The sequence below is a fragment of the Archocentrus centrarchus genome, chromosome 8, assembly GCF_007364275.1.
Source record: "Archocentrus centrarchus isolate MPI-CPG fArcCen1 chromosome 8, fArcCen1, whole genome shotgun sequence".
Taxonomy (NCBI): Eukaryota; Metazoa; Chordata; class Actinopteri; order Cichliformes; family Cichlidae; genus Archocentrus; species Archocentrus centrarchus.
The window spans coordinates 3,131,006-3,158,221 of NC_044353.1; the positions used below are offsets into that span (position 1 = coordinate 3,131,006).

The following is a 27,216-nucleotide window of genomic DNA, read 5'->3' on the forward strand; positions in this document are numbered from 1 at the left end:
CTATCAGACAGGGTCCTCACCAAACCAGAAGAAAATGTGCTAGCCAAAGGACTCAACTTTGCCATAGCCCCACAACAGCTTCCTATAGTAGACCTCATCACAGCAACAGAAACCGCTATAAGAAATAACAAACTTTCTCATCCTGTAGCAGAACAGATCAGGATGAAAGTTTCAGCCACTCTTTCCAGTGCAAGACTTCCTCCATCCAACCTCACCATTCAGGAGAAGAAGGCCATCACAGCCCTAAGCAAGGATCAAAACATCACCATACTGCCAGCTGACAAGGGGAGGTGCACGGTTGTGCTGAATTCATCGGATTACCACAACAAAATTACTACACTCCTCAGTGACAACAATACTTATGAGGTCTTGAGACGTGATCCCACAAGCAACTACAAGAAAAAAGTTGTTTGCTGCCTGCAACAACTTGAAAAGGAAAAAGCCATTGACCGCCCCACTTACTACCGCCTGTACCCTGGAGAAGCCACTCCATGCATTTATGGACTCCCAAAGATCCACAAAGAAGGAGTCCCACTTCGACCCATTATCAGCAGTATAAACTCGGTCACCTACAACATTTCCAAACACCTCGCCACCATCTTATCACCGCTTGTTGGCATCACACCCCACCACATTGAAAACTCTACAGATTTTACTAACAAGGTCCAGAATCTTGTACTGGATCCAGATGAAACCATGGTGTCCTTTGATGTGGTTTCACTTTTCACTTGCATACCTACAACTGAGGCAGTGGAGACCGTCAGAAGACGACTACAGGAAGACGATTCCTTACTGAACAGAACCAGCTTCACCCCAGATCAGATTTGTGCACTTTTAGATCTCTGCCTTACCACAACATATTTTAAATACAATGATGGATTCTACAGACAGAAGCATGGATGTGCCATGGGCTCCCCAGTGTCTCCCATTGTAGCCAACCTTTACATGGAGGAAGTGGAAAGTAAAGCTCTTGGTTCTTTCAAAGGGATGGCACCTAGCCACTGGTACAGATATGTAGATGACACCTGGGTCAAAATCAAAACCCAAGAAGTAGAAGCCTTCACTCGTCACATTAACTCAGTGGATAAATACATACGTTTTATCAGGGAGGACACCAGAGATAACAAGTTACCATTCCTGGACTGTGCGGTGCTTATCGAGGAAGATGGAAGCCTCAACATTGAAGTTTACCGGAAGCCCACACACACAGACCAGTATCTCCTCTTTGACTCCCACCACCCTCTGGAACACAAACTTGGGGTGATCAGGACCCTACAACACCGTGCGGAAAGTGTTCCCTCTAAGGCAGAAGGGAAGCATAAGGAACACACACACATTAAGAAAGCCCTCAAAACATGTGGTTACCCCAACTGGGCCTTCATCAAATCAGCTAAGATGCACAGGAATGAAGGCCAAACACAAACTACAGAGAATGGGAAGGACAAGAGGAACAACATTGTCATCCCATATGTGGCAGGCTTGTCAGAGAAACTCAGAAGAATTTTCTCCAAGCATGACATCTCAGTATACTTCAAACCAAGTCACACCCTAAGACAAAAACTGGTTCATCCCAAGGACAAACCCGCCAAACACAAGATCAGCGATGTAGTGTATGCTGTTCAGTGCAGTGAAGAGTGCTCGGACCTCTACATTGGTGAAACCAAACAGCCTCTTCACAAACGAATGGCACAACATAGAAGAGCCACCTCGACAGGACAAGATTCAGCAGTACATCTGCATCTGAAGGAAAAAGGGCACTCTTTTGAGGATGCCAATGTTCACATTTTGGACAGGGAAAACAGATGGTTTGAAAGAGGAGTGAAAGAAGCCATCTATGTCCACTGTGAACAACCATCATTGAACAGAGGAGGTGGATTACGTCACCAACTTTCCCCCGCTTACAGTGCTGTCCTGAGCTCCCTTCCCAGACGTCTCAACCCCCATTCACACCTTTGTTCCAGTGACCTCAATAGGCCACAGGAAACAATGGAGCGGAGTCCTAAATTGGTTTCAACTGAAACCACTGATTAAATATGACCCACGCCCCCTTCACACCTGGGCACATGTGTTCACGCACATGATCAATAGAGGGTCATAACCACCTCCAGGGGACTACGCCCACAGGGGTTTAAATACCTGGGTCTCTCCACCATTTGGTTGAGAACTGAAGAAGCCTTTCGGATGAGAGGTGAAACGTCTTCAAGAAACAAAAAGAAGTCCAGTCGCCTTTTTCAAGCTCCAGAGACTACTATGACCTGGATGACTGAGAATCTACACAGACATATTGCCTTGCACTTTGGGAGGAACACCCTTCAATTGGTGCGGGAGTATGAAAGGGACTCAAGAAAGCTAGCGGACTACAGGAACCACCTTCGTTTCAACTTGAGATGCAGACAGTCCAGACTGGTTCCCAAGAGTTTGCACCTTGGGTCCACAGTAAAAGGACATAGAGCTGACCAAATTCTATGGAGAGCACAGAACCACCTTTTAAGTGAAAGGATAAGACAGGTCCATTTCACCATAGATGCACTCCAGAACAAAATCCACCAGACGCAGCAGAAACTCTCATCACTCTTACCTCACATCATCGCAGAAGAAGTTTCTACATTTGTGGACAAAGCCCAGCTCGCACAACACATCAAAGGCAAGGAAAGACAACTACGTAAATTTCAAACTCTGCAAACCAAGGCATACCATTCATCTGTTAACAAACAGGACGACACGATAAGCAATGGAAACCAAGGAAAGTGGGTGAAGAACCTATCAGACAGGGTCCTCACCAAACCAGAAGAAAATGTGCTAGCCAAAGGACTCAACTTTGCCATAGCCCCACAACAGCTTCCTATAGTAGACCTCATCACAGCAACAGAAACCGCTATAAGAAATAACAAACTTTCTCATCCTGTAGCAGAACAGATCAGGATGAAAGTTTCAGCCACTCTTTCCAGTGCAAGACTTCCTCCATCCAACCTCACCATTCAGGAGAAGAAGGCCATCACAGCCCTAAGCAAGGATCAAAACATCACCATACTGCCAGCTGACAAGGGGAGGTGCACGGTTGTGCTGAATTCATCGGATTACCACAACAAAATTACTACACTCCTCAGTGACAACAATACTTATGAGGTCTTGAGACGTGATCCCACAAGCAACTACAAGAAAAAAGTTGTTTGCTGCCTGCAACAACTTGAAAAGGAAAAAGCCATTGACCGCCCCACTTACTACCGCCTGTACCCTGGAGAAGCCACTCCATGCATTTATGGACTCCCAAAGATCCACAAAGAAGGAGTCCCACTTCGACCCATTATCAGCAGTATAAACTCGGTCACCTACAACATTTCCAAACACCTCGCCACCATCTTATCACCGCTTGTTGGCATCACACCCCACCACATTGAAAACTCTACAGATTTTACTAACAAGGTCCAGAATCTTGTACTGGATCCAGATGAAACCATGGTGTCCTTTGATGTGGTTTCACTTTTCACTTGCATACCTACAACTGAGGCAGTGGAGACCGTCAGAAGACGACTACAGGAAGACGATTCCTTACTGAACAGAACCAGCTTCACCCCAGATCAGATTTGTGCACTTTTAGATCTCTGCCTTACCACAACATATTTTAAATACAATGATGGATTCTACAGACAGAAGCATGGATGTGCCATGGGCTCCCCAGTGTCTCCCATTGTAGCCAACCTTTACATGGAGGAAGTGGAAAGTAAAGCTCTTGGTTCTTTCAAAGGGATGGCACCTAGCCACTGGTACAGATATGTAGATGACACCTGGGTCAAAATCAAAACCCAAGAAGTAGAAGCCTTCACTCGTCACATTAACTCAGTGGATAAATACATACGTTTTACCAGGGAGGACACCAGAGATAACAAGTTACCATTCCTGGACTGTGCGGTGCTTATCGAGGAAGATGGAAGCCTCAACATTGAAGTTTACCGGAAGCCCACACACACAGACCAGTATCTCCTCTTTGACTCCCACCACCCTCTGGAACACAAACTTGGGGTGATCAGGACCCTACAACACCGTGCGGAAAGTGTTCCCTCTAAGGCAGAAGGGAAGCATAAGGAACACACACACATTAAGAAAGCCCTCAAAACATGTGGTTACCCCAACTGGGCCTTCATCAAATCAGCTAAGATGCACAGGAATGAAGGCCAAACACAAACTACAGAGAATGGGAAGGACAAGAGGAACAACATTGTCATCCCATATGTGGCAGGCTTGTCAGAGAAACTCAGAAGAATTTTCTCCAAGCATGACATCTCAGTATACTTCAAACCAAGTCACACCCTAAGACAAAAACTGGTTCATCCCAAGGACAAACCCGCCAAACACAAGATCAGCGATGTAGTGTATGCTGTTCAGTGCAGTGAAGAGTGCTCGGACCTCTACATTGGTGAAACCAAACAGCCTCTTCACAAACGAATGGCACAACATAGAAGAGCCACCTCGACAGGACAAGATTCAGCAGTACATCTGCATCTGAAGGAAAAAGGGCACTCTTTTGAGGATGCCAATGTTCACATTTTGGACAGGGAAAACAGATGGTTTGAAAGAGGAGTGAAAGAAGCCATCTATGTCCACTGTGAACAACCATCATTGAACAGAGGAGGTGGATTACGTCACCAACTTTCCCCCGCTTACAGTGCTGTCCTGAGCTCCCTTCCCAGACGTCTCAACCCCCATTCACACCTTTGTTCCAGTGACCTCAATAGGCCACAGGAAACAATGGAGCGGAGTCCTAAATTGGTTTCAACTGAAACCACTGATTAAATATGACCCACGCCCCCTTCACACCTGGGCACATGTGTTCACGCACATGATCAATAGAGGGTCATAACCACCTCCAGGGGACTACGCCCACAGGGGTTTAAATACCTGGGTCTCTCCACCATTTGGTTGAGAACTGAAGAAGCCTTTCGGATGAGAGGTGAAACGTCTTCAAGAAACAAAAAGAAGTCCAGTCGCCTTTTTCAAGCTCCAGAGACTACTATGACCTGGATGACTGAGAATCTACACAGACATCCATCCATCCATTCTCTTCCGCTTATCCGGGGCCGGGTCGCGGGGCCAGGAGACTAAGCAGAGAAGCCCAGGCTTCCCTGTCCCCAGCCACCTCCTCCAGCTCATCCGGAGGGACCCCAAGGCATTCCCAGTCCAGCCGAGAGATATAATCTCCCCAGCGTGTCCTGGGTCTACCACGGGGCCTCCTCTTGGTGGGACATACCCGGAACACCTCACCCAAGAGGCGGGCAGGAGGCATCCTAATCGGATGCCCGAGCCACCTCAACTGGCTCCTCAACAGGTGATTTAATTAATTTTGTGACTTCTTTGTATTCATGATTCAGGTAAGAACATCTACCCTGCAAACATATATGTGTCATTAATGTAGGTTCAGCTCTGATTTCATTTTCACAGCCAGGTTAACGAGTGTCAAAAAACAATAGAACATCAAACTCAATGACATGAGGCACTCCTGTGAGACTGGGTTTATTCTGGGGATTTTTACAGAAGTTTCTGTTTCTTTAGGACGTCTTTTTCCTGGAACAAACAATGTATTCACATGTGATGGCAAACTGGATCTGCCTGTAGGAGAACACAGACTCAACAATGACATGTAGGAATTAAATATTGGTATGAAGAAGAACTTCACGTTGGCAGTGCCTGGAAAGGACCTGAAGACAATAAAAATAAATTCCAATGGTTTAATGAGATGACAGCATACCAGCTGGCGGGTTATTAAAGGCTCTGCACTCAGTGTGGCAGACGTCAAACACAAGTTTTATTCAGATCAAACAAAAATAAACAATGTAAAGCCAAGAACACAAAAACTACAGGAGTCCCACCCTGTCCACTTTGTCAGGCAAAACAATGCCATCACTGTCATTGTTGGTAAGTTCTAAATAAACTTGGTACATTTTTGTCTGTTTAATAATATATTTTTATCAGGTTGCAGAAATTTGTTTTAATTAATTTTTTGCAGTCAGATTATGATCTGAATGCACTGTTGTGTCAGACATTGTGTTTCCAAGATGAGCTCTTTAAATTCTCTATAGATTCCTCTTGTTAGTGTTTTTCTTTGATGTTTTCATTAATTTGTCTTATTATTCACATGAGTTTATATGTATTTTGGCAATGCCAGAGTTGACGGGCAAAACTGGGAATGAATAGAGAAAAATAGAGCACAAGTAGAAAAACACGGCAGATCACAGCTGTACCTGTTAAAGACAAAGCATAAAAACAAAGCGCACCTGAAACAATACACACACAACAAAACATGGCTACACACACCAACCATCTTGTTTTGTTGCTGTGTGTGTGTGTTTACCTGAGTAAGAGGAGTTTGCACTTAGTCATGTACTCAGTCATGTAGCTAATGATGACAGCACAAAGCTGCAACAACGCCTCCCAGAAAGCCATAAATAAATAAAGCAAGTGCACCCTTTATGCCATAGGAGCTAAAAAGTCCTCCACAGTCACTGCTTGTGTCATGTACTTATTGTAGGCTCTTTCCCTGACAATATGAAGCACCTTGAGGCGACTGCCTGCTGTGATTTGGTGCTATACTAATAAAACTGAATTGAATTGAATGTGACTTTTATATACAATCTGTGGTGTGAAAGTTTGTGTCTGTGTGTGTGTGTGCTTACCTGAGTGTGTAAGAGGAGTTTGCACTTAATCGTGTACTTAATCATGTACCTAATAATGACAGGACAAAGCCCCAATAATGCCTCCCAGAAGCCAGAAATAGATATTTTTAATCCGCCTTTTATGCCACAGGAGCTAAAAAATCCTCCACAGTCACTGCTTGTATCATGTGACGAGGGAGTTGCAGACCCAAATGCAGAGCACAGGAACTGACCTCAAACAATCAGCTTTTATTGCTGTCAGTCCAGAATGGAACCAGGAATAAGTTGCCAGAACATGCTGCAGGGAGCATCCCCAGGGAGGCTGAGCTGGTTTACACACACAGTGACAATTCGACAAAGGACGAGGAGAGACTGAGACAATATATACACAAAAAGGGTGAGGGGGGGCAGAGTGGAGACACTTGGAGGACACAGCTGAACTAAACAATACATGTGGAAATTAAGCTTAATGGGTTAAATTATTCTGTAGAGTCTAATAATATTGTATGTTCACCTCTAATTATAATCTTCTTTATGGCATACTCTGAATACATAGACATGGGTATTTTTGAATAGTGCATCAAAATTAAATGGGGGAAATTACATAAAATACACTAAAATGAAAAGTTCCTATTTTCTTCTAAAATTGTCCTGTAAAACGATGGAGTTCATGTCTATAGCGTGACAGGGTTGTGGGTTTCTTACCATCTCATAATTTTGCTGTGAATATGTTTTTTGATCAGGCCTTCGTGAGAAAACAGCTGTGTGCGACGTGTGTGAGTCTTGATAAAGATGTTAGAAGCAGTGAGAGCCTGAGTTTGTGTCTGAGCCAGTGGCCAGCTCACGCCCTGAGGCTGCTGCAGCGGGAACAGGAGGATGCTCCTTCTCAGCCTCCTCCTGTCTCGCCTGAGCTTTCCTCATTTTTCTTTTTGAAAAGCTTTTGTTCCCATTGTTGAAGTGTCTTAGCCACTTAGCCACCGCTAGATCAACCTGTTCTGCAGCAGCTGCTCCAGTCCCGCATGTCACTGAATGAAGTTTATGAGACCAGTAAACAGGTGCTGATGTTCGGTTCAACCTGCTGGAGGAATGGATGTCTGTGACTGGTTCTTATGACTAGGACAGGTTGGTGGACGTGGGAGTGTTTCAGTATTTGGGTTTGATTAACAGTGAAACTGATGAATGCCAGTGTAACTAAATACAACAACATACAGGAGAAAAGAAACTGCCAACCAGCCATTACATAAACAGCACTGAAAGTTCAGTTCCTTCCATCACTACAGCTGATATCTCTGAAACAATACAGAGGAAGAACATGGAGATGACCCTTTAAGCTCCTGGACGTGGCTGCAGGTGGAGAACTGATTTTAACAACAGGAAATATTTATTAACTCCAGCAGGAACCTCGTTTTCAGAAAAAGTCAACCGCAGGTTTATGAAAAGCTTTGGGACGAGCCACAGTGCTTCTTAGATGGTGATCTTTTAGCAAACAAAATATAAAACAGATCTTATTCCTTTTTTTTTTAAATTCCACAGGCATTCAATTTTTAATGAGCCTTGGCAATAAGTGTACAAAACAGCTACAGTACTTTACCAGGTCAAACTTATTTTTAAATTATTTTATGTTGTATGCATCAGAACCTTATATTTTACACACATTAAGTGTACAACAATCATCATGGAACAGAGATAACTCCCTCAAACCCCAAACTCCCCACATTATTCCGAGTATACACAACTTATGAAGTGTCCGACCTCGTGTCGTATTTCTGCTTGTGTAGCTGGATTGTGTGTGTTAATTACCTTGTGGTCGCGTGCTGGTGTTTTATATGCGGTGCAGGCTGGAACTTCTTTTTTGGTCCTCGCTCTTTGTGCTCAGTGTTTTGGCTGCAAACATATTTGTCCCTGTTTTTTCACTTTCTTCATTCCCTCACATTCATCCTGACAGTTTCAGCAGTCTCCCTCCAGGAATTTGCTGACATTTGTGAGTCCTTATGTTGATGCTTTGATTATTATTCCTGATTGATATTCTCTCACTGATAAATTCAAACGCTGTGGCGAAAAGTAGCTGGAAACGTACCAGGACGGAACAGGTTAATCACAACATTGCGGGCTGCGTGGACCCGACAAGTAGTCACATTTCTCCAGAGGTGCACAGCATTACTTTGTGGATGAGCGCGGTGAGCATGCACACAGTTGCCGATGGCGCTCCCAGCTTAAACTGCTAGAGCGGGAAAAAAATGATCTCATATCAATCCACAATGGTTTTTTAATAAAATGACAAACACGAAAACGAAGGTCATTTTATCTATAATTTTAGCTTGGTAAACTCATAATACGGTTTTAGTTAGTTATCGTTTTTCCCTTTTAATTATAATTTTTATTTCATTCAGTTAACGAAAATGTTTTTTTAATTTCAGTTTTCGTTATTTTATTCATTTTCGTTAACTATAATAACCCTGTTTGTTACAAACTTCACCAGCAGGCAGGAACCAGCTTGGTGGTATCACATGGTATGGCCAAACTCGCATGCTATTGGTCAGTGGGTTTCCTCGGACTCTTCACCACTACCGTAAGGACTGTAAAAGCTGCGCCGGTAAACCAGAAAGCGCTCAACAAGATTTTCAGTGGTCATTTCTGTTTTGGGATTAGGTTCAGGTTCGCATGAAACATCATTTCGGTCTGGATCCGGACCGAGGGAAAAAATAAACGAATAAAAAAAAGTGAAACATTTTAATGAGATGAAAGTGGAATGAGGAGTGCTTTGTTCAGTGCTGTATGTTATAGATATGTCTGGTGATGCGTACACTCCATCATAGTGAAGAGAAAGCTCAGCGTGAACACGAGGCTGTGGATTTACCGGTCGATCTATGTGCCTACCCTCACCTATGGTCACGAGCTCTGGGTAGTGACCAAAAGAACAAAATTGCAAATACAAGCAGTGAAAGTCCGCTTACTCTGAAGGGTGGCTGGTTTCTCCCTCTGAGAAGTGCAGTCGTTCAGGAGGGGCTCAGAGTAGAGCCGCTACTCATCCACATCCAAAGAAGCCAGTTGAGATGGTTCAAAAATCTGACCCTGTGTTACTCTGCCATGTTGTAAATGTGTACATTTCTCTATTTTCCAGCAGTCACATATTGTAGCATCTGGCACACATTAACATTTCATCAACAACTGCAGTTTGACGGAGATTTCATTTTGGCTCATGACAGATCTGATACAAGAGAAAACAAGTTATTAGAATAGAATAGAATAGAATAGAAAGCTTTTATTGTCATCAAACAGATGAAAATGTGGCACATTAAAACAGACCACCATGTATAAATGAATATGCATGTGATCTGACTGCTGTTTGCATCCAGAGGAGTCGCCCCCTGCTGGTCATCAGAATGAATGCACATTTAAAAGGACAGATCACCCCAAAAATCACATGGCTGTACTTCTCCTCTGCTGTTTATCAGCCTGGATCGTTCTGTGTGGAAAAACATTCAAATTTTATTTTGGGGTCCCTTTCAGGCCGAGCCATACATAAAACATGAGCATGTTCAGTGACTGAACATCCTTTTTGGGTTTTATGCACAATACTGCAAACAGGAAGGAATTTTACTTCATATCAAAGCAGCAAAAAAAGGTATCAGATCAATAAAGACTGCAGGATATTTCATGACAGTGAATTACTTCAATCTTATGTGCAGTGCAATCAGCAACATATTTGTGACTGTAAAGTTACAATTAATACTGTCCTGAAAATGCGCAAATTTTCTTCATTCAGTAAAAATTATACAAAGATTTCAGAGCTTTCATCACTAATTTAAATATATGCATGGATGTTTGTAAGAATAACAGCAGAGCAGATATCCTAATGATCTGTTCAGCTGCAGAAAATTCATTAAGTGACAAACTGTTGGACTACATTTACAGTTTAAAGAACTCTTCATTTTTTTTCCTCCCTTTAACCAAAGTTCAGCTTGAGCCTTGGGCTTAAGGTTGTCATCCTTCAGAGTTACAAAAACACATTTTAAAGTGGACCCTTTCTGCTTTTTATTAACCATGGGCAAAGTTTCTAATAATCAGGTTGTAATGATCATTATCACTACTAATAAATGAGACTATGAATGAAGGTTACCAACACCATAACAATACAAAATCCCCAACAGTCAGTGTAAATAGTACTGTGACAGGAAAGCCTGGTTTCTAATAAACTCTGCTAAACTGAAAAAAGCAATAAAGTAAAGACAAAAGTAACAACTTCAAAACCTTCAAACCATTTCACCTACTCAGCTGATGTCTGCTGACTTATTCTCACTAATGACAGTTGAACCGTGATTCTGTGCTCTCTCGCTGGTATGACCTGTGTTTACATGTTGGAGGTGGAACTGAAAACTGCTTGTAGAGCAGTTGGTTTGTTAGCAGGTGGAGAGCACAACTTTTCTATCAGAAACTCTCTACAGGAAGAGTTGGAGACCTAAGGAGAGGCTGAGGAGATGGAAGAGGACAAAGATGAGGGAGTGAGCAGGACGGCCCTCGCTGCTGTCAAACACATTATTCCCATCAATTGTGTGTAAAACGGCTGTGGTGGAGTTGGCAATTAATGGAATATATGAGACAATTTTTTTCTTTGATGCTTTTGGGGTTTGTCTTTGCTGTAGAGGTGGCGATGGTTTTGTTAGGTGTGTTACCGGCTGGTAGACGGATGGTGGTGGTGGTTGTCGGTCGAGTAGTGGTGGTTGTCGGTCGAGTGGTGGTGGTTGTTGGACGTGTGGTGGTGGTTGTAGGTCGAGTGGTGGTGGTTGTAGGACGTGTGGTGGTGGTTGTAGGTCGAGTGGTGGTGGTTGTTGGACGTGTGGTGGTGGTTGTAGGTCGAGTGGTCGTGGTTGTCGGTCGAGTAGTGGTGGTTGTAGGTCGGGTGGTGGTGGTTGTTGGACGAGTGGTGGTGGTTGTCGGACGTGTGGTGGTGGTTGTAGGTCGAGTGGTGGTGGTCGTGGTTGTAGGTCGAGTGGTCGTGGTTGTAGGTCGAGTAGTGGTGGTTGTAGGTCGGGTGGTGGTGGTTGTAGGTCGGGTGGTGGTGGTTGTCGGACGTGTGGTGGTGGTTGTAGGTCGAGTGGTCGTGGTTGTCGGTCGGGTGGTGGTGGTTGTAGTTCGGGTGGTGGTGGTTGTAGGTCGAGTGGTGGTGGTTGTCGGACGTGTGGTGGTGGTTGTAGGTCGAGTGGTGGTGGTCGTGGTTGTAGGTCGAGTGGTCGTGGTTGTAGGTCGAGTAGTGGTGGTTGTAGGTCGGGTGGTGGTGGTTGTAGGTCGGGTGGTGGTGGTTGTCGGACGTGTGGTGGTGGTTGTAGGTCGAGTGGTCGTGGTTGTCGGTCGGGTGGTGGTGGTTGTAGTTCGGGTGGTGGTGGTTGTAGGTCGAGTGGTGGTGGTTGTCGGACGTGTGGTGGTGGTTGTAGGTCGAGTGGTGGTGGTCGTGGTTGTAGGTCGAGTGGTGGTGGTTGTAGGTCGAGTGGTGGTGGTTGTAGGTCGAGTGGTGGTGGTTGTTGGACGTGTGGTGGTGGTTGTAGGTCGAGTGGTGGTGGTTGTAGGTCGGGTGGTCGTGGTTGTAGGTCGGGTGGTGGTGGTTGTAGTTCGGGTGGTGGTGGTTGTAGGTCGGGTGGTGGTGGTGGTCGTCGGACGTGTGGTGGTGGTGGTTATCGGACGTGTGGTGGTGGTCATAGGTCGGGTGGTGGTGGTCGTCGGACGTGTGGTGGTGGTTGTCGGTCGGGTGGTGGTGGTTGTAGTTCGGGTGGTGGTGGTTGTCGGTCGGGTGGTGGTGGTTGTCGGACGTGTGGTGGTGGTTGTAGGTCGGGTGGTGGTGGTTGTAGTGGTGTTTGTCACCGGTGGCAGTCCTGTGCAGGAGACACTCAGGTCACTGTCTGTCCCAGTGGATGTGAATGTGATGAAGCCCGGCTGGTTGGAGGTGATCTGGCTGTTGATCCAGGTCTGGTACCAGGATACTCTGGTGTAGACTCCTGGGAAATTCGGCTCAGCACAACCTTCCCCAAAACTGACGATTCCCGCCTGAATCCAGCGACCGTTCTGCTTGCTCACCATTGGACCTCCTGAATCCCCCTTTGAGAGCAGAAACATTTAGTGTTAGCTGAGGAGAAGAATCTTTGCAGAAGGTAAAAGTCTGCCAAACAGGTAAAAATGATCACCTGACAGGAGTCCTTTCCTCCTACAGATAACCCGGCACAGACCATGTTGTCAGTGATCAATCCCACTCCATAGTTACAGTTACACTGCCTGTTTCCCACAATGGGAACCTGCACCTCCATCAGGTTTTGTGGGTAAGGAAGGGACACTAAGGGGAGAAAGCATCAGTTCAAAAACTGCATTTTTCAATGTTAGTATCAGCCTGTTGGCTGGTCAAAGAAAACTATAGCATATAAAAGGTCTCCTTTTTACCTACATTTGGTACCAGGATTATCTTCTAGCTGTTGTTTGTTCTTTACAAACTAATTTTTAATAGAGTCATATTTTAACATGGCAAAAACCCACCAGTGTTCACATGTTGAGAAGAAAATGGAAAGATTCCTGCAATTTTCAGGGGTTGTATCAGCATGTGAGAGAAGTGCAGGGAAATGTCAACAAAGGCAGTAAAAACACTAAATTTAAATTTGATTTGTAAACAGGGGAAACTTCTAAAAGGTCATTCACACTGAAATTTCAGTAATTTAGAGACTTTTACTTAATGTGAAACACTGTTCACCTTTGTGTAACTTAAGAGGTGCACTGCAATGGAGTAATAAAGAAAATATTCACAGTTAGCTTTATGGTTGAAAGTCAGTTGTGAGTCCATTTATGAAAACAGAACAAAACAAGAAATCAAAGCCTTCACCCTGATATCTGGGTGCAGATTTCTTATGGTCTGCACCAGTGCAAAACTCTCTTTTAGGATGAAAAAGCTTCTGTTGGGGTTTCCAAAAGAGGTGCAGGGTCAGAAGCACAATAACTTTGCAGTCAACTTTATTAAATATGTATTTGTATGTATTCTTCTGCACGCTGTAGCAGGTCAGCTGCTCCACAGTTTACAGTTAACATGGTGGAATAGTTTGATATAAAACAACTCTCCTATCAATGAGTCCTGCCTCCACATGAGCTGTCAGATTTTTCTCAAGTCAGAGTCAGAGAGAGAGGAGAGAGCAACTATCCCACAGGACAGACTGAAACAGATGAGGGAGCACAGAGCTGTGAGCAGCTGTAAGAGCTGATGAAGATGCTCAGAGACGACTTTACGTTCTTACATTCAGTCGGACGTTTGGTCACTTTGCTCAGAGCTGAATAATATCTGTAAACTTGTGGTGAAGCAGCCTTAGACACAGATAGCTCAAACATCACTGATGTGCTCCAGAACTTTGTCTTGATGTGACTTTGATAATAAACGGTTTGGGCTGTTGGTTGGACTCAGCAGCATTGAGACAGTATCACACGGAGCAGTCGGGTCTCTGGACCCATCTCTTAGTTGGGTTCAGAGACCTGCTGAAACCATCTGTGCTTTCAGTCAGTTAGTTTGTGTGCCTCCTCTGAAGATGTAGCCTGCTTCCTTTCATCTAGTGACATCAGAAGATTTTGGAAAAGATCAAATCTGTTTGTTCTGACTGATAATTTTCTGTTGAAGGCTGAACTCAGTGTGTTTGCAGTCATCAGACTCTGGTTTATAAAACTTTAGCTTTCAGGAGAATTTTGTTGCTCTAAATATTTCTGAGATGTCTGAGAACACAGTTGTTTCCTGCATTGTAGTCTTCATTTCTCTGAAAGTAATCAGGTGTCTTTATGACCCACCTCCACTTGCAATAGTGCCCCAGCCGGTGACCCAGGTGTTAATGCCACTGTAGAAGGTGCTGCCTGAGGCTGCCAGGCAGACGGGAGCAATGTAGGGAGTGAAATTCACTGATGAGGAGAGCTTCAGGAGGGAGATGTCATTGGCAGAGGTAACAGAGTTGTAGTTGGGATGTATGATGACCTGTGATACTGACCGCGACACTTCATTGGGGTTGGATCCCTGCAGACTCTGACGGCCCAGAGACACAGTCACACTGCTTGCAGTGATACTGGGATCATCAAAGACACAAAAACAGTGCAGAAATGATAAATGATCATTTAAATATAAAATGATTGGGTACAGCGATGTTAGAGGTCCTGTTAAAGATGCATCCTGGGACCCTCAGAGAGGTCCTTCCCTCAGATTGGGATCTTTTTTCTTTTTATAGTCTCTTCATAGAGCAAATCTTTCTCAGGTTCCTCACCTCTGAAAGCAGTGAGCAGCACACAGCACCCACTGATTGTTAATGAGGGATCCTCCACAGAAGTGGCTCCCAGATGTTTGCAGACTGACCTGCCAGGGCCAGCTGCCAGGAGGGGCGGCCTGTCCTCCTACAATCCTGGTGTTCAGACTCGGCTGACCGCAAACTGACAGACATTAAAACACAGAGTGAGCATCACTGCATGACCTGTAAACTCTCAGCATTACAAACTGCTGAGTGAGGACACAGTGATCCTGGGAATAACAGCAGGAAAACCACTCTGATTTCAGGAATTCACTGCTCCTTTACATTCTTTTACTTTGGGAAAATGCAGGAAATTCTATTTTATATAAATTATGTTTTTAAAAAATATAATAATTTTTTTCTTACCATTCAGCTGTGACTCAGACTCTGACAAAAGAAAGAAGGCAATATTTTTAAAACAGGAAATCTCCATTCATCTTTCTGTGGTTAGTTCACGGTCTGTAATAATAGTGTAATAAAGTTGACAGACTGGGAAGGTCTATCCCAGCTGTCATAGCATACACCGTAGGCAGGTACCAGCCTGTCACAGGGTTAACACAGAGACATTCACACTCACATTCACCAACAGAATCACCCAGTAAGTGCATGTCTTTGGACTGTGGGATGAAACTGGGTACCCAGAGAAAACCCACACAAACACAGTTGCTGTTAGGCAGCAGTGCTAAACATTGCATCACCGTCCCTGAACTGGACCTGTGGACCATGTTTGTGCTGTTGGAGGCTGTTGGAGCATATTTAATGCCGTTATTTGACCAATAACAGACCATCCAAGAAGGCTGTGCTCCAGTTTTTTTTGAGTGAAATTGCAGGATTTCATTTTGTGTTACTGAGCATTAATTAGCAGGTGCCTGTCAGTGTGATGCTCCCACACAGTCTGTAATGATCATGATGTCTTTGTCAAAATATGGTCACCTTTATCTCCAAAAAATCAACATGGCAGCTAAAATTCTAACCCTCAGGCTGCAAAACTCAGTCTAAAACCAGTCAGTGTCTATGTCCATCTTTTATATACAGTCTGTGGTGTGAAAGCATTTGTGTGTGTGTTTGTGTGTCCACATCTTCACAATTATTTTCTACATCAGACTGGTTTTTCCACATTCTCTGAGAGGATTCTTAACATTCTCTGAAATGTGTTCTGATTTGTGTGTGTGCTTGTGTGTGTGTGTGTTTGCGGGGGTGTGTGCATGTGTGTCTGTGGGGGTGGGGGTGCATGATCAATTCAATTCAGTTTTATTTATATAGCACCAAATCACAACAAAGAGTTGCTTCAAGGCGCTTTGTATTATTGTAGGATCTTTACCCACAATACAGAGAAAACCCAACAGTCAAAACGACCCCCTATGAGCAGCACTTGGTGACAGCGTGTGTGTCTGTGTGTGTGTCGGTGGGTGCGTGTCTGTGTGTCTGAGGTAACAGATGGGCTGAGGTGGGGCTTGCTGTTGGTACAGATGATGACTCAGTCTGATGAAAACACTGATGATCTGTCAGTGATGATGTTCGTCTCAGAGACTGAAGCCACGCAGAACAAGAAGCACAAACCTGCAGCAAGCAGCTCACGCTCTGGGCAGTATTTTATTTTGTATATATTCATTTTGTTTACTTTTTTATTTATAGATGTACTTTAAGAAGTTTGTAGTGACAGATGTTTACTGTGTGACCAGATGATGGATCACGGGCATTGATTTATATATATATGGACATGAATAACTTGAGCTGATTACATGATATTATACTGCAGTATGTTTCTAACTAACCAGCTCATTCTCTTTATCGTGGCCAAACTTTCTTTAAAGATAAAACACATTTTTTGGTCAACTTGAAAGAAAGGTAGGTGTGGCATTTAAAAGTGAGGTCACAGGTCAAATGTGACATGTTTTAAATCTTTATATGGTACTCTCTATGTATTGACAGTAAACTGCACGCTAGTTAGAATAACAGCTTCTAAGGTTTCAGGCTTTGAGGACCTCGGTGGGTGTAAGGCAGATTTTAATGAGCCCACCTACAAAGTTTTATCAGAATTGATTGAAAACCTTTTGAGTTATGATGTTTACAGAGAGAATAACACCAAAAACAGGAGCCGTGTGCTGTACACACTAATGCCACTGCTGGAGTACTGCACAGGCTCACAGTCATACCTGACTTGTCAGAGTCATGTTTCACTGGTCAGAAGTTGGCAGTAAATAATTCTGAGGTGACTGTCAGGCTTGCGTTTAGACAGCAGATCAGCTGACTCACATGACAAGATATTTACATTTTACAATAAATAAAAGTGTTTTCTTCAAAGGGTGGATGTGCAACATCCCCTCAAAACATCACCTGAGCAGCAGTAATTAATCCCATGAATGGATCAATAATAGTCAAACTAATAATACTTATAATAAGTCAAAAAAACATTACTTCAACATTTCTGCTAAAGAGCATCTTTGTGTTGGATTGGCAGTTTAAATTTATCTTCACTGAACACTCTTTATTTTCTCTGCAGGCTGCATTTTCATCACATTAATATGATTAAATGAAAGGTAATATTTTCAGTTTATTTAAAGATCTAAATACATAATCATAAGTAATGAAGTGACTTCTTCCATTCATGTGTGACATAAACATCGTAAAGTGTCATTAAGCTGTAAATGTGATGGATTTATTTTGCATTCATGTAAAGTTTACATATGAAAAAACATCATATCATCTGCAAATACATGAAGTTTAATTTGTAAAAGTATCTTTCAGACCACAAAGCTGAGGGTGCATTAAAGGGTTTAATAACTATTTTCTATTTTAATAACCAACAAACAACCAGCAGCTGAATGTTTGCTAATAATGAAACGTTAAATCTTTTACTTTATTTAAAGTCATGCAGCATCCCAGTTCTCATTATGCAGCCTGAGATATACCCATGAAGTCTCATGTAACATAATAAAAAGTTTTATGTATAAACCTTACACTCAAGTTCCTGCTCACTGACCAGACAAAGACTTTTGGAGATTTTACTCCATCTGAGCAACATTTCCCTTCATTTGATTCGTTTCCCTCCTGAACATCCACCCAGTGAGAATTGATGTTTTCCCTTCTAGGGAATATTTAAATCCAGGATTTCCTCCTTTTCCTGCTGTTATTACATGCACTCTTCCTTTAAAGGATTTGCTCCTGAGTGTTTTAACCCTGTGACGTGTACCTGATGCAGGTGTGTGCAGTGAGCGGGGCTCTTACCTTGGGTCAGCAGCATCAGCACAGCAGCCAAACAGATCACTTTGTAGAAAGCCATGACTGTAATATCCTTTCCACCAGACCTGCTGCAGCATAAATACCTGTCCTCTCTCCTCCCCCTCTGTCTTCAGTAAGACACACCTCTCTCAAACACCTGTCCACCTCACTGTACATCACAACATGCCAGTTTAAACAGGAATTTCAGCTTTCAGAAAGAAGAAATGTTTAACTTTTTTACTAATTAGTAACTTTTCTATGATAAATTATTAATTTTACATCAGGAAACCAAAGCCGGGTGTGCTGTGTTTACCTGAGGACCTGTTCTCAGATTTATTTGCAACTTCATCAAAGAAACATTTCCTCTCAGCAGGATTTCATTTACATCAGAAACTGCAGGCCAAATAAGATCTAGTGGGAGTGTGCAACGTTAGGATATCAGAGAGCGAAGGCGGTGCCAAAGGAGGTCACTGAGGCCGTTAATGAACTCCTAGGGGTGGATGAGATTCGCCCTGAGTTCCTGAATCCTCTGGATGTTGTAGGGCTGTCTTGGTTGACACACCTCTGCAACATTGTGTGGAGATTGGCAGACCGGAGTGGTGGCCCCCATCTTTAAGACAGAAAATTGGAGGGTGTGCAGCTAATCGGGGATCACACTCTTCAGCATCCCCAGTAAGGTCCCAGGCTGCAGAACAGGTTTCTGCTGCAGTCGTGGAACGTTTAGATCTTCTCAAGGAATTCAAGTGTGCAAGTGAGTTTTTGCCCATCCAGTCTACATGTGTTTTGTGGACTTAGAGAAGGCCTTGGACCACGTCCCTCGGGGTACCCTGTTGAGGGTGTGTTGCAGGAGTATGGGGTGTCTGGCCAGTTGTTGCTGGCTAATCAGAGCCAGTAAAACCACAGCAATAGTTTAGTCCATATTGCCAGCAATAAGTCAGACTCGTTCTCAGTGGGTGTTGAACTTTGTCAGGCATGCCCTTTGTCACTGATTCTGTTCATAATTTTTATGCTGGTTCTGTTTTGTAAAGAGTCGTCTTCCTGGAGTTGTTTTCTGATGGTCTCCAGTGCCTCAGTTGTGGGTATGCAAGTGAAAAATGAAGCCACTTCAAAGGACACCATTGTTTCATCTGGATTCAGTGTAAGATTATGGGCCTTGTTGGTAATGTCTGTGGAGTTTTCAATGTGATGGGGTGTGCTGCTTACAAGCGGAGGTAATTCAATTCAATTCAATTCAATTCAATTTTATTTATAAAGCGCCAAATCACAACAAACAGTCGCCTCAAGGCGCTTTGTATTGTGGGTAAAGACCCTACAATAATACAGAGAAAACCCAACATTCAAAACGACCCCCTATGAGCAGCACTTGGTGACAGTGGGAAGGAAAAACTCCCTTTAACAGGAAGAAACCTCCAGCAGAACCAGGCTCAGGGAGGGGCAGTCATCTGCTGTGACAGGCTGGGCTGAGGGGAGAGAAAGACATGCTGTGGAAGAGAGCCAGAGATTAATAACAATTAATGATTAAATACAGAGTGGAGTATAAACAAAGTAAATAAGGTGAATGAAAAGAAGCAGTGCATTATGGGAACCCCCCAGCAGCCTAGGCCTATAGCAGCATAACTAAGAGATGGTTCAGGGTCACCTAATCCAGCCCTAACTATAAGCTTTATCATAAAGGAAAGTTTTAAGCCTAATCTTAAAAATAGAGAGGGTGTCTGTCTCCTGAATCCAAGCTGGGAGCTGGTTCCACAGAAGAGGTGCCTGAAAGCTGAAGGCTCTGCCTCCCATTCTACTCTTAAGTATCCTAGGAACCACAAGTAAGCCAGCAGTCTGAGAACAAAGTGCTCTGTTGGGGTGATATGGTACTATGAGGTCTTTGAGATAAGATGGGGCCTGATTATTCAAGACCTTGTATGTGAGGAGAAGAATTTTAAATTCTATTCTAGATTTAACAGGGAGCCAATGAAGAGAAGCCAATATGGGAGAAATCTGCTCTCTCTTTCTAGTCCCTGTCAGTACTCTAGCTGCAGCATTTTGGATCAGCTGAAGGCTTTTCAGGAAGCTTTTAGGACAGCCTGATAATAATGAATTACAATAGTCCAACCTAGAAGTAATAAATGCATGAATGAGCTTTTCAGCATCACTCTGAGAAAGGATGTTTCTAATTTTAGAAATACTGCACAATTGCAAAAAAGCGGTCCTACATATTTGTTTAATATGTGCATTGAAGGACATATCCTGGTCAAAAATTACTCCAAGATTTCTCACAGTGTTACTGGAGGCCAAAGTAATGCCATCCAGAGTAAGTATCTGGTTAGACACCATGTTTCTAAGATTTGTGGGGCCAAGTATAAGTATTTCAGTTTTATCTGAATTTAGAAGCAGGAAATTAGAGGTCATCCAGGCCTTAATGTCTTTAAGACATTTCTGCAGTTTAACTAATTGATGTGTGTCATCTGGCTTCATTGATAGGTAAAGCTGAGTATCATCTGCATAACAATGAAAACTGATGCAGTGCTTTCTAATAATACTGCCTAAGGGAAGCATGTATAATGTAAATAAAATTGGTCCTAGCACAGAACTCTATGGAACTCCATAATTAACCTTAGTGTGTGAAGAAGACTCCCCATTTACATGAACTAATTGGAGTCTATGAGATAAATATGATTTAATACCTATAGTATGCTCTAATCTCTGTAATAAAATGTTATGGTCAACAGTATCAAAAGCTGCACTGAGGTCCAACAGGACAAGAACAGAGATGAGTCCACTGTCAGAGGCTGTAAGATGATCAATGTAAGATGATGGAGAGGTGCTAAAAAAACGTTGTAGGTCAGTAGTGCCCAACATTTTTTGAGCCACGGGCTGGTTTACTGTGAGACAATATTTCCAGGGACCGGCCTTTAAAGTGTGGCGGATAAATACGCAATAAATAAATGATACGATCGTAATCAAAACAGCGATATTTTCTAAGTATAGTTATAAATGTGAATCCACTGTTTTTGTCATGTGTGAGCAGGACTGAATGTAGTTGATGGTTTATTTGCAGAAAATAATCCAAAATATACAAAAAACAGGCAAAATTAAGAAACCTGAAATTGATTGAAAGACAGTAAAATTGGAAGAAAACCACACCTCCATGAGGGAGGACGCAACGGAAAACAGAACACACAAACAGCTGGGGAACATAGCGCACAGGTGAACAGAATCTAACAAATTAAACAAAGGAAGCTAAACTGAACACAACACATAGGGAACACCGTAAAACTAAAACAGGAAGTAATGAAATCAGACACAAACGCAGACTTAACACAACATGAGGAATAGAATAGACAAGAGACCAGGACAGACACTAAAACACCAAGACACAGGATGACAGCAGGATTCAAAACCCAAACTAAACTCAAAACCATAACAAACTTTAGACCTACATGAAAGAAAACCAAACATAATCAGAGATAACAAAACATAACCAAAAAGAACACAAGACACCGGGCCATCGGCCCAGGATCGTGACAGTCTGTTTGTATGCATCATTGTGTCACAGCATGAAAAACATCCTCTATGCCCACAATGCTCTCCGGTCACCATGGTGACATTTAAACATGCCTTTAATATAAGATACACAAATACAGTAGAAATCAACTGAGTCGGATTCAAATGGCCGATGGAATTTCATCCAACTTGTAGAAATATGTCTTCAGTGTAGGTCGTCTAAAATCCTTTTCTTCAAAATATCTGACAGTTTGGGGTATAATATCAAATTTCACTGCAACTGCTTCTGCTTCATCTCTGGATTTGCTTATGCAAATTTTATAATCTTGTATTTTTGCTCACAAGTGCGAGTTTGTAGCTTACGCTTGTCATGATTGTCTCCAGTGAAATGAACTGACATAGACACTAAAGCCATCTCAGCTGTTGTTAGTTTGTGTAGTTTTGCATGAATGAGCCAATGCATGGAAGTGGGTGGACGGGAGATGAGGAGGCCATTAGGGCTATACTCATCTGAGTTTTGTATATGATCACATTTAACTGGAAATGTATTACAATGGGACCAGATTTTTCATGTGAGGTTGGTGAATATCTGACTGATTTAGGAGATGATTTTATTGAAATTAATGTCAGGAAAAATCAGGACCTGCAGATGCCATCTGACTAAACCAAAAATCCAATTTGTGCGACTTTGACTTAGGCTATTTTTACTGTATAAAGCGCATGAAAAATACAACTCACCATTTTGACAGCAAATTTTGATTTAGTTTTAGTCACAGTCTTTTGACAAAAATGTAATTTAGTTTTAGTCAATTTAGTATCTGAATAGTTTTAGTTTTAGTCTAGTTTTAGTCGACGAATTATGGTAAGAATATAGTCGACTAAATCTACAGTCGATTTAGCCGACTAAAATATAAAGGATGTAAAATGTAAATGCTTTTTCTTCAGTTCCCTTGAATTAGTCATTATACACACTTACACAAACACACTTAAACATTTATCAAAAGTTATGAATATTATTAATAATATTAACATTAGCGTTTCACCTGCTTCTCACACACCTGATCATTAACACCACCTCACTGAGATAATCCGAGCGTTTTACAGCAGGACGCTCTGACAGGTACAGGGTAGTGTTCAGGACTAAGATTAGGAAAGGCTAATCCACCACGGTGTGGAGATTTTCTCTGAACACAAACATCTAAACTGGGAAAAACACTTTACCCTGCATGACATTAAAAGGCTGACCTTTGCATGGAGATCTGGGTGACTGGTTTGCAGATGTTGTTTAAGATTTGTCATGTTTTTATCCAAGATAGTCGCTCCACATGGTTTACACATCGTTTGGTTTGTCACAGTGTCAAAGGACAAATGTGTCCATACATCGGCTCTTCTCTTTCTCCCTGCTGACATTGGTTACATAACTTAGTTCTATCGGAAGTAACAACAAATCACAGGCTAGTTTGGTCTTCCTGCATCTAGAGCATATTTGTGCAACTGTGCGTTTGATTGGATGTTTTCCTAACTCGTCCCTGCCTTTCACAAAATTAAATAAGTTCTGATTGCACGTCATCCCTGGCAAGCATTTTCGTCTCATATTCATTCGTGTCAATTAATTTCGTCATCGTTTTTATTCTTTTAAGCAGTTTTTATTTAGTTTAGTTTTCGTCATGAAAAAAGGGGTCGTTGACGAAAACTATGACAAATACATTTTGTCAATGAAATTAACACTGCACAGGGAGTGTGGCTGTAGAGCCACGGTGTTGAGCACTGCAGAGAGTCAGCTTGACTTGGCTGGATCTGCCTCACTTCTGTTCACTGCTGGTGCTTTTCTATTCTAGTTGAGCACTCACATATTCAAACGAGCATTATGTAAGTCTGATTGCATCTCATTCAAACCTACATAATCCCACATAATCCAATCTGGATCAAACTTCCTCAGTAGGATTAGGGTCCACCCCCTAATACAAACATATGACAATATTTAATTACAATTGCAGCACCACCTAGTGGGAACAGGAAATGTCATATTTTACACTTTAAGGTACAGTTCCAAGGCGGTTGAGCAGAACCATCTCAAATTTCCCCTGGAAAGCCTTAAGGAGTTGGCCTTACATTGTTTTCAAAACTGTGAGTTTTTGCCAAAGGGCGTGACCCTGGCAGGATGGCAACTTTTGATGTTTCGCCATTAGGACAAAAATGGCAGTAACTCAAAGCCACATTGCCCAATCTGTGTCAAACTTCAGTGGTTTGATAAGCCTTTTGCCCTGAACACATTGATATGCATAAAGTCCCTAAAGAATAGAGCACCACCATGATTTTTGCATAGCCCCGGAGCTACATTTTATCTACATATCTGAAATTGTGCAAGCTCATGTAACATACTAACCCATGCAAAAAATTCTCTTGGACCGATACCCAAAACCCTACAGGAAGTCAGCCATCTTCAAATTAAAGTGTCAATTTTGGCCATTTTCAGGCCTGCTATTTGAATTATCTTCTCCTAGGGCATTTGACCCAGTGAGACCAAATTGGCTCCAGATCATCTACACAAGTAGGACATCAAAAGTTGTTGAAGGTTTTGTAGAATATTCAATGGCCTTGTCGCACTAGGCCAATTAATTTGGCCTTCATTTTTCTCTCTCGCCACAAAATTGTTTGTGCACTCGTTCGTACATTCTTTGCCTGATCAGCCTAAAAATGTAACCACTCCTGTAGAGACCCAGGCTGAACCCATAACTTTGTGCCACAAAGTTAGTTTCTCTGAAATGCATGAAAATTTGTTTCAACATTCTTGACATCATCCTAATGAAAAAGTCAATCAAACCGATTCCCCATTTTGCACGCCGCAGCTGTGATCATACCCCAAATATTATATTGGGTTTATATCGATAGCAAAAGATTTATTTTCCTTGAAATGTATGAATTTGGTTACAGACATTATGTACACCATCACGATCTAAAAACCTCCGAGCACACCACGGCTCGACATGCACCGGGTGCGAGGGCCAGTCATTGCTGCTTATGACTTTAATTATTTTATATATATATATATATATATATATATATATATATATATATATATATATATATATATATATATATATATATATATATATATATATAAATAATTTTTTTTTTCCTTTTTGGCTTGGCATATTCATTTTTTAAAGTATTGAGAAAAAAACAACTTTTTTTTACAATGTTAGCAGAGTTAGGTAGATATCTCAATTTGGCCAAAATAAGACTTGTGCAATTGTGCCATGAAGCTAACAGTATGCTCATATTTATTTTCATTTATTTATTCCTGTCAATGACAAAAATGTCATGTATGATGGCAAAAAGACTTTATTCCATCTATCCAGCCATCATATTTTTCTTGTCCAAAGTCAGGTCTTGGATTGATTAATATGATAAATCCACTTATTTCATATAATTTTGTGCATTTACATTGTATCAGGCTTCTATGAACCAATAGGTTTAATAGATAAATAAATATGGCCTAGATCAGTTAAAAATGTTTATATATTTAACTATGTAACTGTAACCATGATAATGAACATGAGTTTCCTGGAAGCTTTTTTGCTGTCAGTAATGAAGTTTCATTTAAGGAAGTAGTTTCTGTTTGGGCTGCACGATTCAGACAGAGATTATGAAGGACATATTTTTCTACATTGACACTGACTGAGACAATGGGGTGTGTCAACAATAAGCCCGTTGCGTGCCCAGAAACTCGTCAAACTGCCTCAGGCTTCTCTGAGAGAACAGCCAGTTACATAACAAGCAGTGTGTGTGTGTGTGTGTGTGTGTGTGTGTGTGTGTGTGTGTGTGTGTGTCTTCATCTGTGCTCTTCTTTCTGTAAAGGTCACAACATTGGTATGAATAGAATAGAATAGAATAGAATAGAAAGCTTTTATTGTCATCAAACATGAAACATGGAGTATGATGAAAGTGTACCAGCCGTCCCAGTTCAGTGCCTTTCCTTCTGAAACTTAAATAAAAATCCATCCATCCATCCATTCTCTTCAGCTTATCTGAGGCCAGGTTGCAGGGGCAGAAGCCTAAGCAAAGAAGCCCAGGCTTCCCTCTCCCCAACTACCTCCTCCAGCTCATCCGGAGGGACCTGGATGAGCTGGAGGAGTTAAACAACTCTTTGGTGGTAGGCCCCCTGGGGTGGATGCGATTCACCCTGATTCCTGCAGGTTGTAGGGTTTTGGTTGACACAACTCTGCAACGTTGCGTGGCGATCCGGGGTGGTGCCACAGCATTCGCACACTTGTGTGGTGGTTGCCATCTTTTAGAAGGGGGACTGGAGGGTGTGCTACAACTATTGAGAGATCACATTCCTCAGGCTCCCTAGGAGGGTGTAGGCTGCTGGAAAGGATTTTCTATCCACTACTCAAACCTCAGATCCAAGAGGAATAGTACAGTTTTCATTCTGGTCATGGAACACCGGAGCAGCTCTTTCTCCTCTCAATGATATTCAAGCATGTGTGGGAGTTTGCCAATCCAGTCTGCATGTGTTTCGTGGACATGGGGATCGCTTTGTCTGTGAACCCTGCAGGTGACATTGCAGGAGCATGTGACATCAGGCCCATTGTTCTGGGACATTCAGTCTCTGTACAGTGAGAGCTTTTTGCCATATTGCCCACAAGAAGTCAGACTTGTTTCCTGTGGGTGTTGGACTCTGCCAGGGCTGCCCTTTGTCACAGATTCTGTGACTGTGAGGATGAACATTCAAATTTTATTAAATATGAGCATATTCAGTGATTGTACTTCCTTTTAGGCTTCCTGAAAAATATTGCAAATAGGAAGGACTTTCACTTCATCTGAAAACAGCAACAAAAAAAAAAAACAAAAAAATAAATGCTTTTTTTTTTGCACTTTTCCATTTCCAGGATGCTTTTTATTGATTTATGCACTTTAAAAGGTTTCAAAGCAAATTCTGTTTAAGTGTTTTTAACACTGTTGCCCAAATACGAGGTAGACCAGGGACAGATCTCAAAAATATGCTTCTTTAAATCAGGTCATTTCATGACAGGGAATTACTTCAGTCTCGTCTGCAGTGCAATCAGCAACATGTTTGTAACTAATAATCTATGCTGTCCTGAAAATGCACAAAATCTTCATTTAGAAAAAAAATTATACACAGATTTCAGAACTTTCATCACTCAGTTAATTTAAATTTATAGATGTATGTAACAATAACTGTGGAGCAGATATCCTAATGATCTTTTCTGCTTCAGAAAATGCATTTTTCCTCCCTAAAACCAGAGTCCAGTTTGAGCCTTGGGCTTAAGTTTGTCGTCCTTCTACGTTACAAAAACAAATTTTAAATTTCTTTTAAAGAGGACCTATTCTGCTTTTGCTAAACCATGGGCAAAGTTTTTAATAATCAGGTCATTTTGAGCACTATCACTGCCAAATGATACTATGAGTGAATGTCATAACTACCAACAGTCAGTGTAAATACAAGTACTGTGACAGGAAAGCCTCACTGATCTGTGTTCAAATAAACGCTGATAAACTGAAAAATAAAATAAAAAAATGAAAGACAAATATAATGACTT

The 27,216-nt window shown here is 42.2% G+C and overlaps 1 protein-coding gene across 1 annotated transcript in view; it reads right to left on the bottom strand.

Annotated features, from left to right (window-relative positions):
• Positions 1 to 12,510: 12,510 nt before the first annotated feature.
• Positions 12,511 to 27,216, bottom strand: part of LOC115785052 (transmembrane protease serine 9-like) — a 45,462-nt gene continuing 30,756 nt past the window's right edge. Inside the window, exons 11-14 of the mRNA XM_030736501.1 lie at positions 23,432 to 23,467; positions 14,915 to 15,077; positions 14,451 to 14,719; positions 12,511 to 12,737 (exon numbers count right to left, since the gene is read on the bottom strand). Of these exons, the coding sequence (XP_030592361.1) occupies positions 12,652 to 12,737; positions 14,451 to 14,719; positions 14,915 to 15,077; positions 23,432 to 23,467 (554 nt within the window). The 3' untranslated portion in view covers positions 12,511 to 12,651. The remainder of the gene's footprint in view (positions 12,738 to 14,450; positions 14,720 to 14,914; positions 15,078 to 23,431; positions 23,468 to 27,216) is intronic.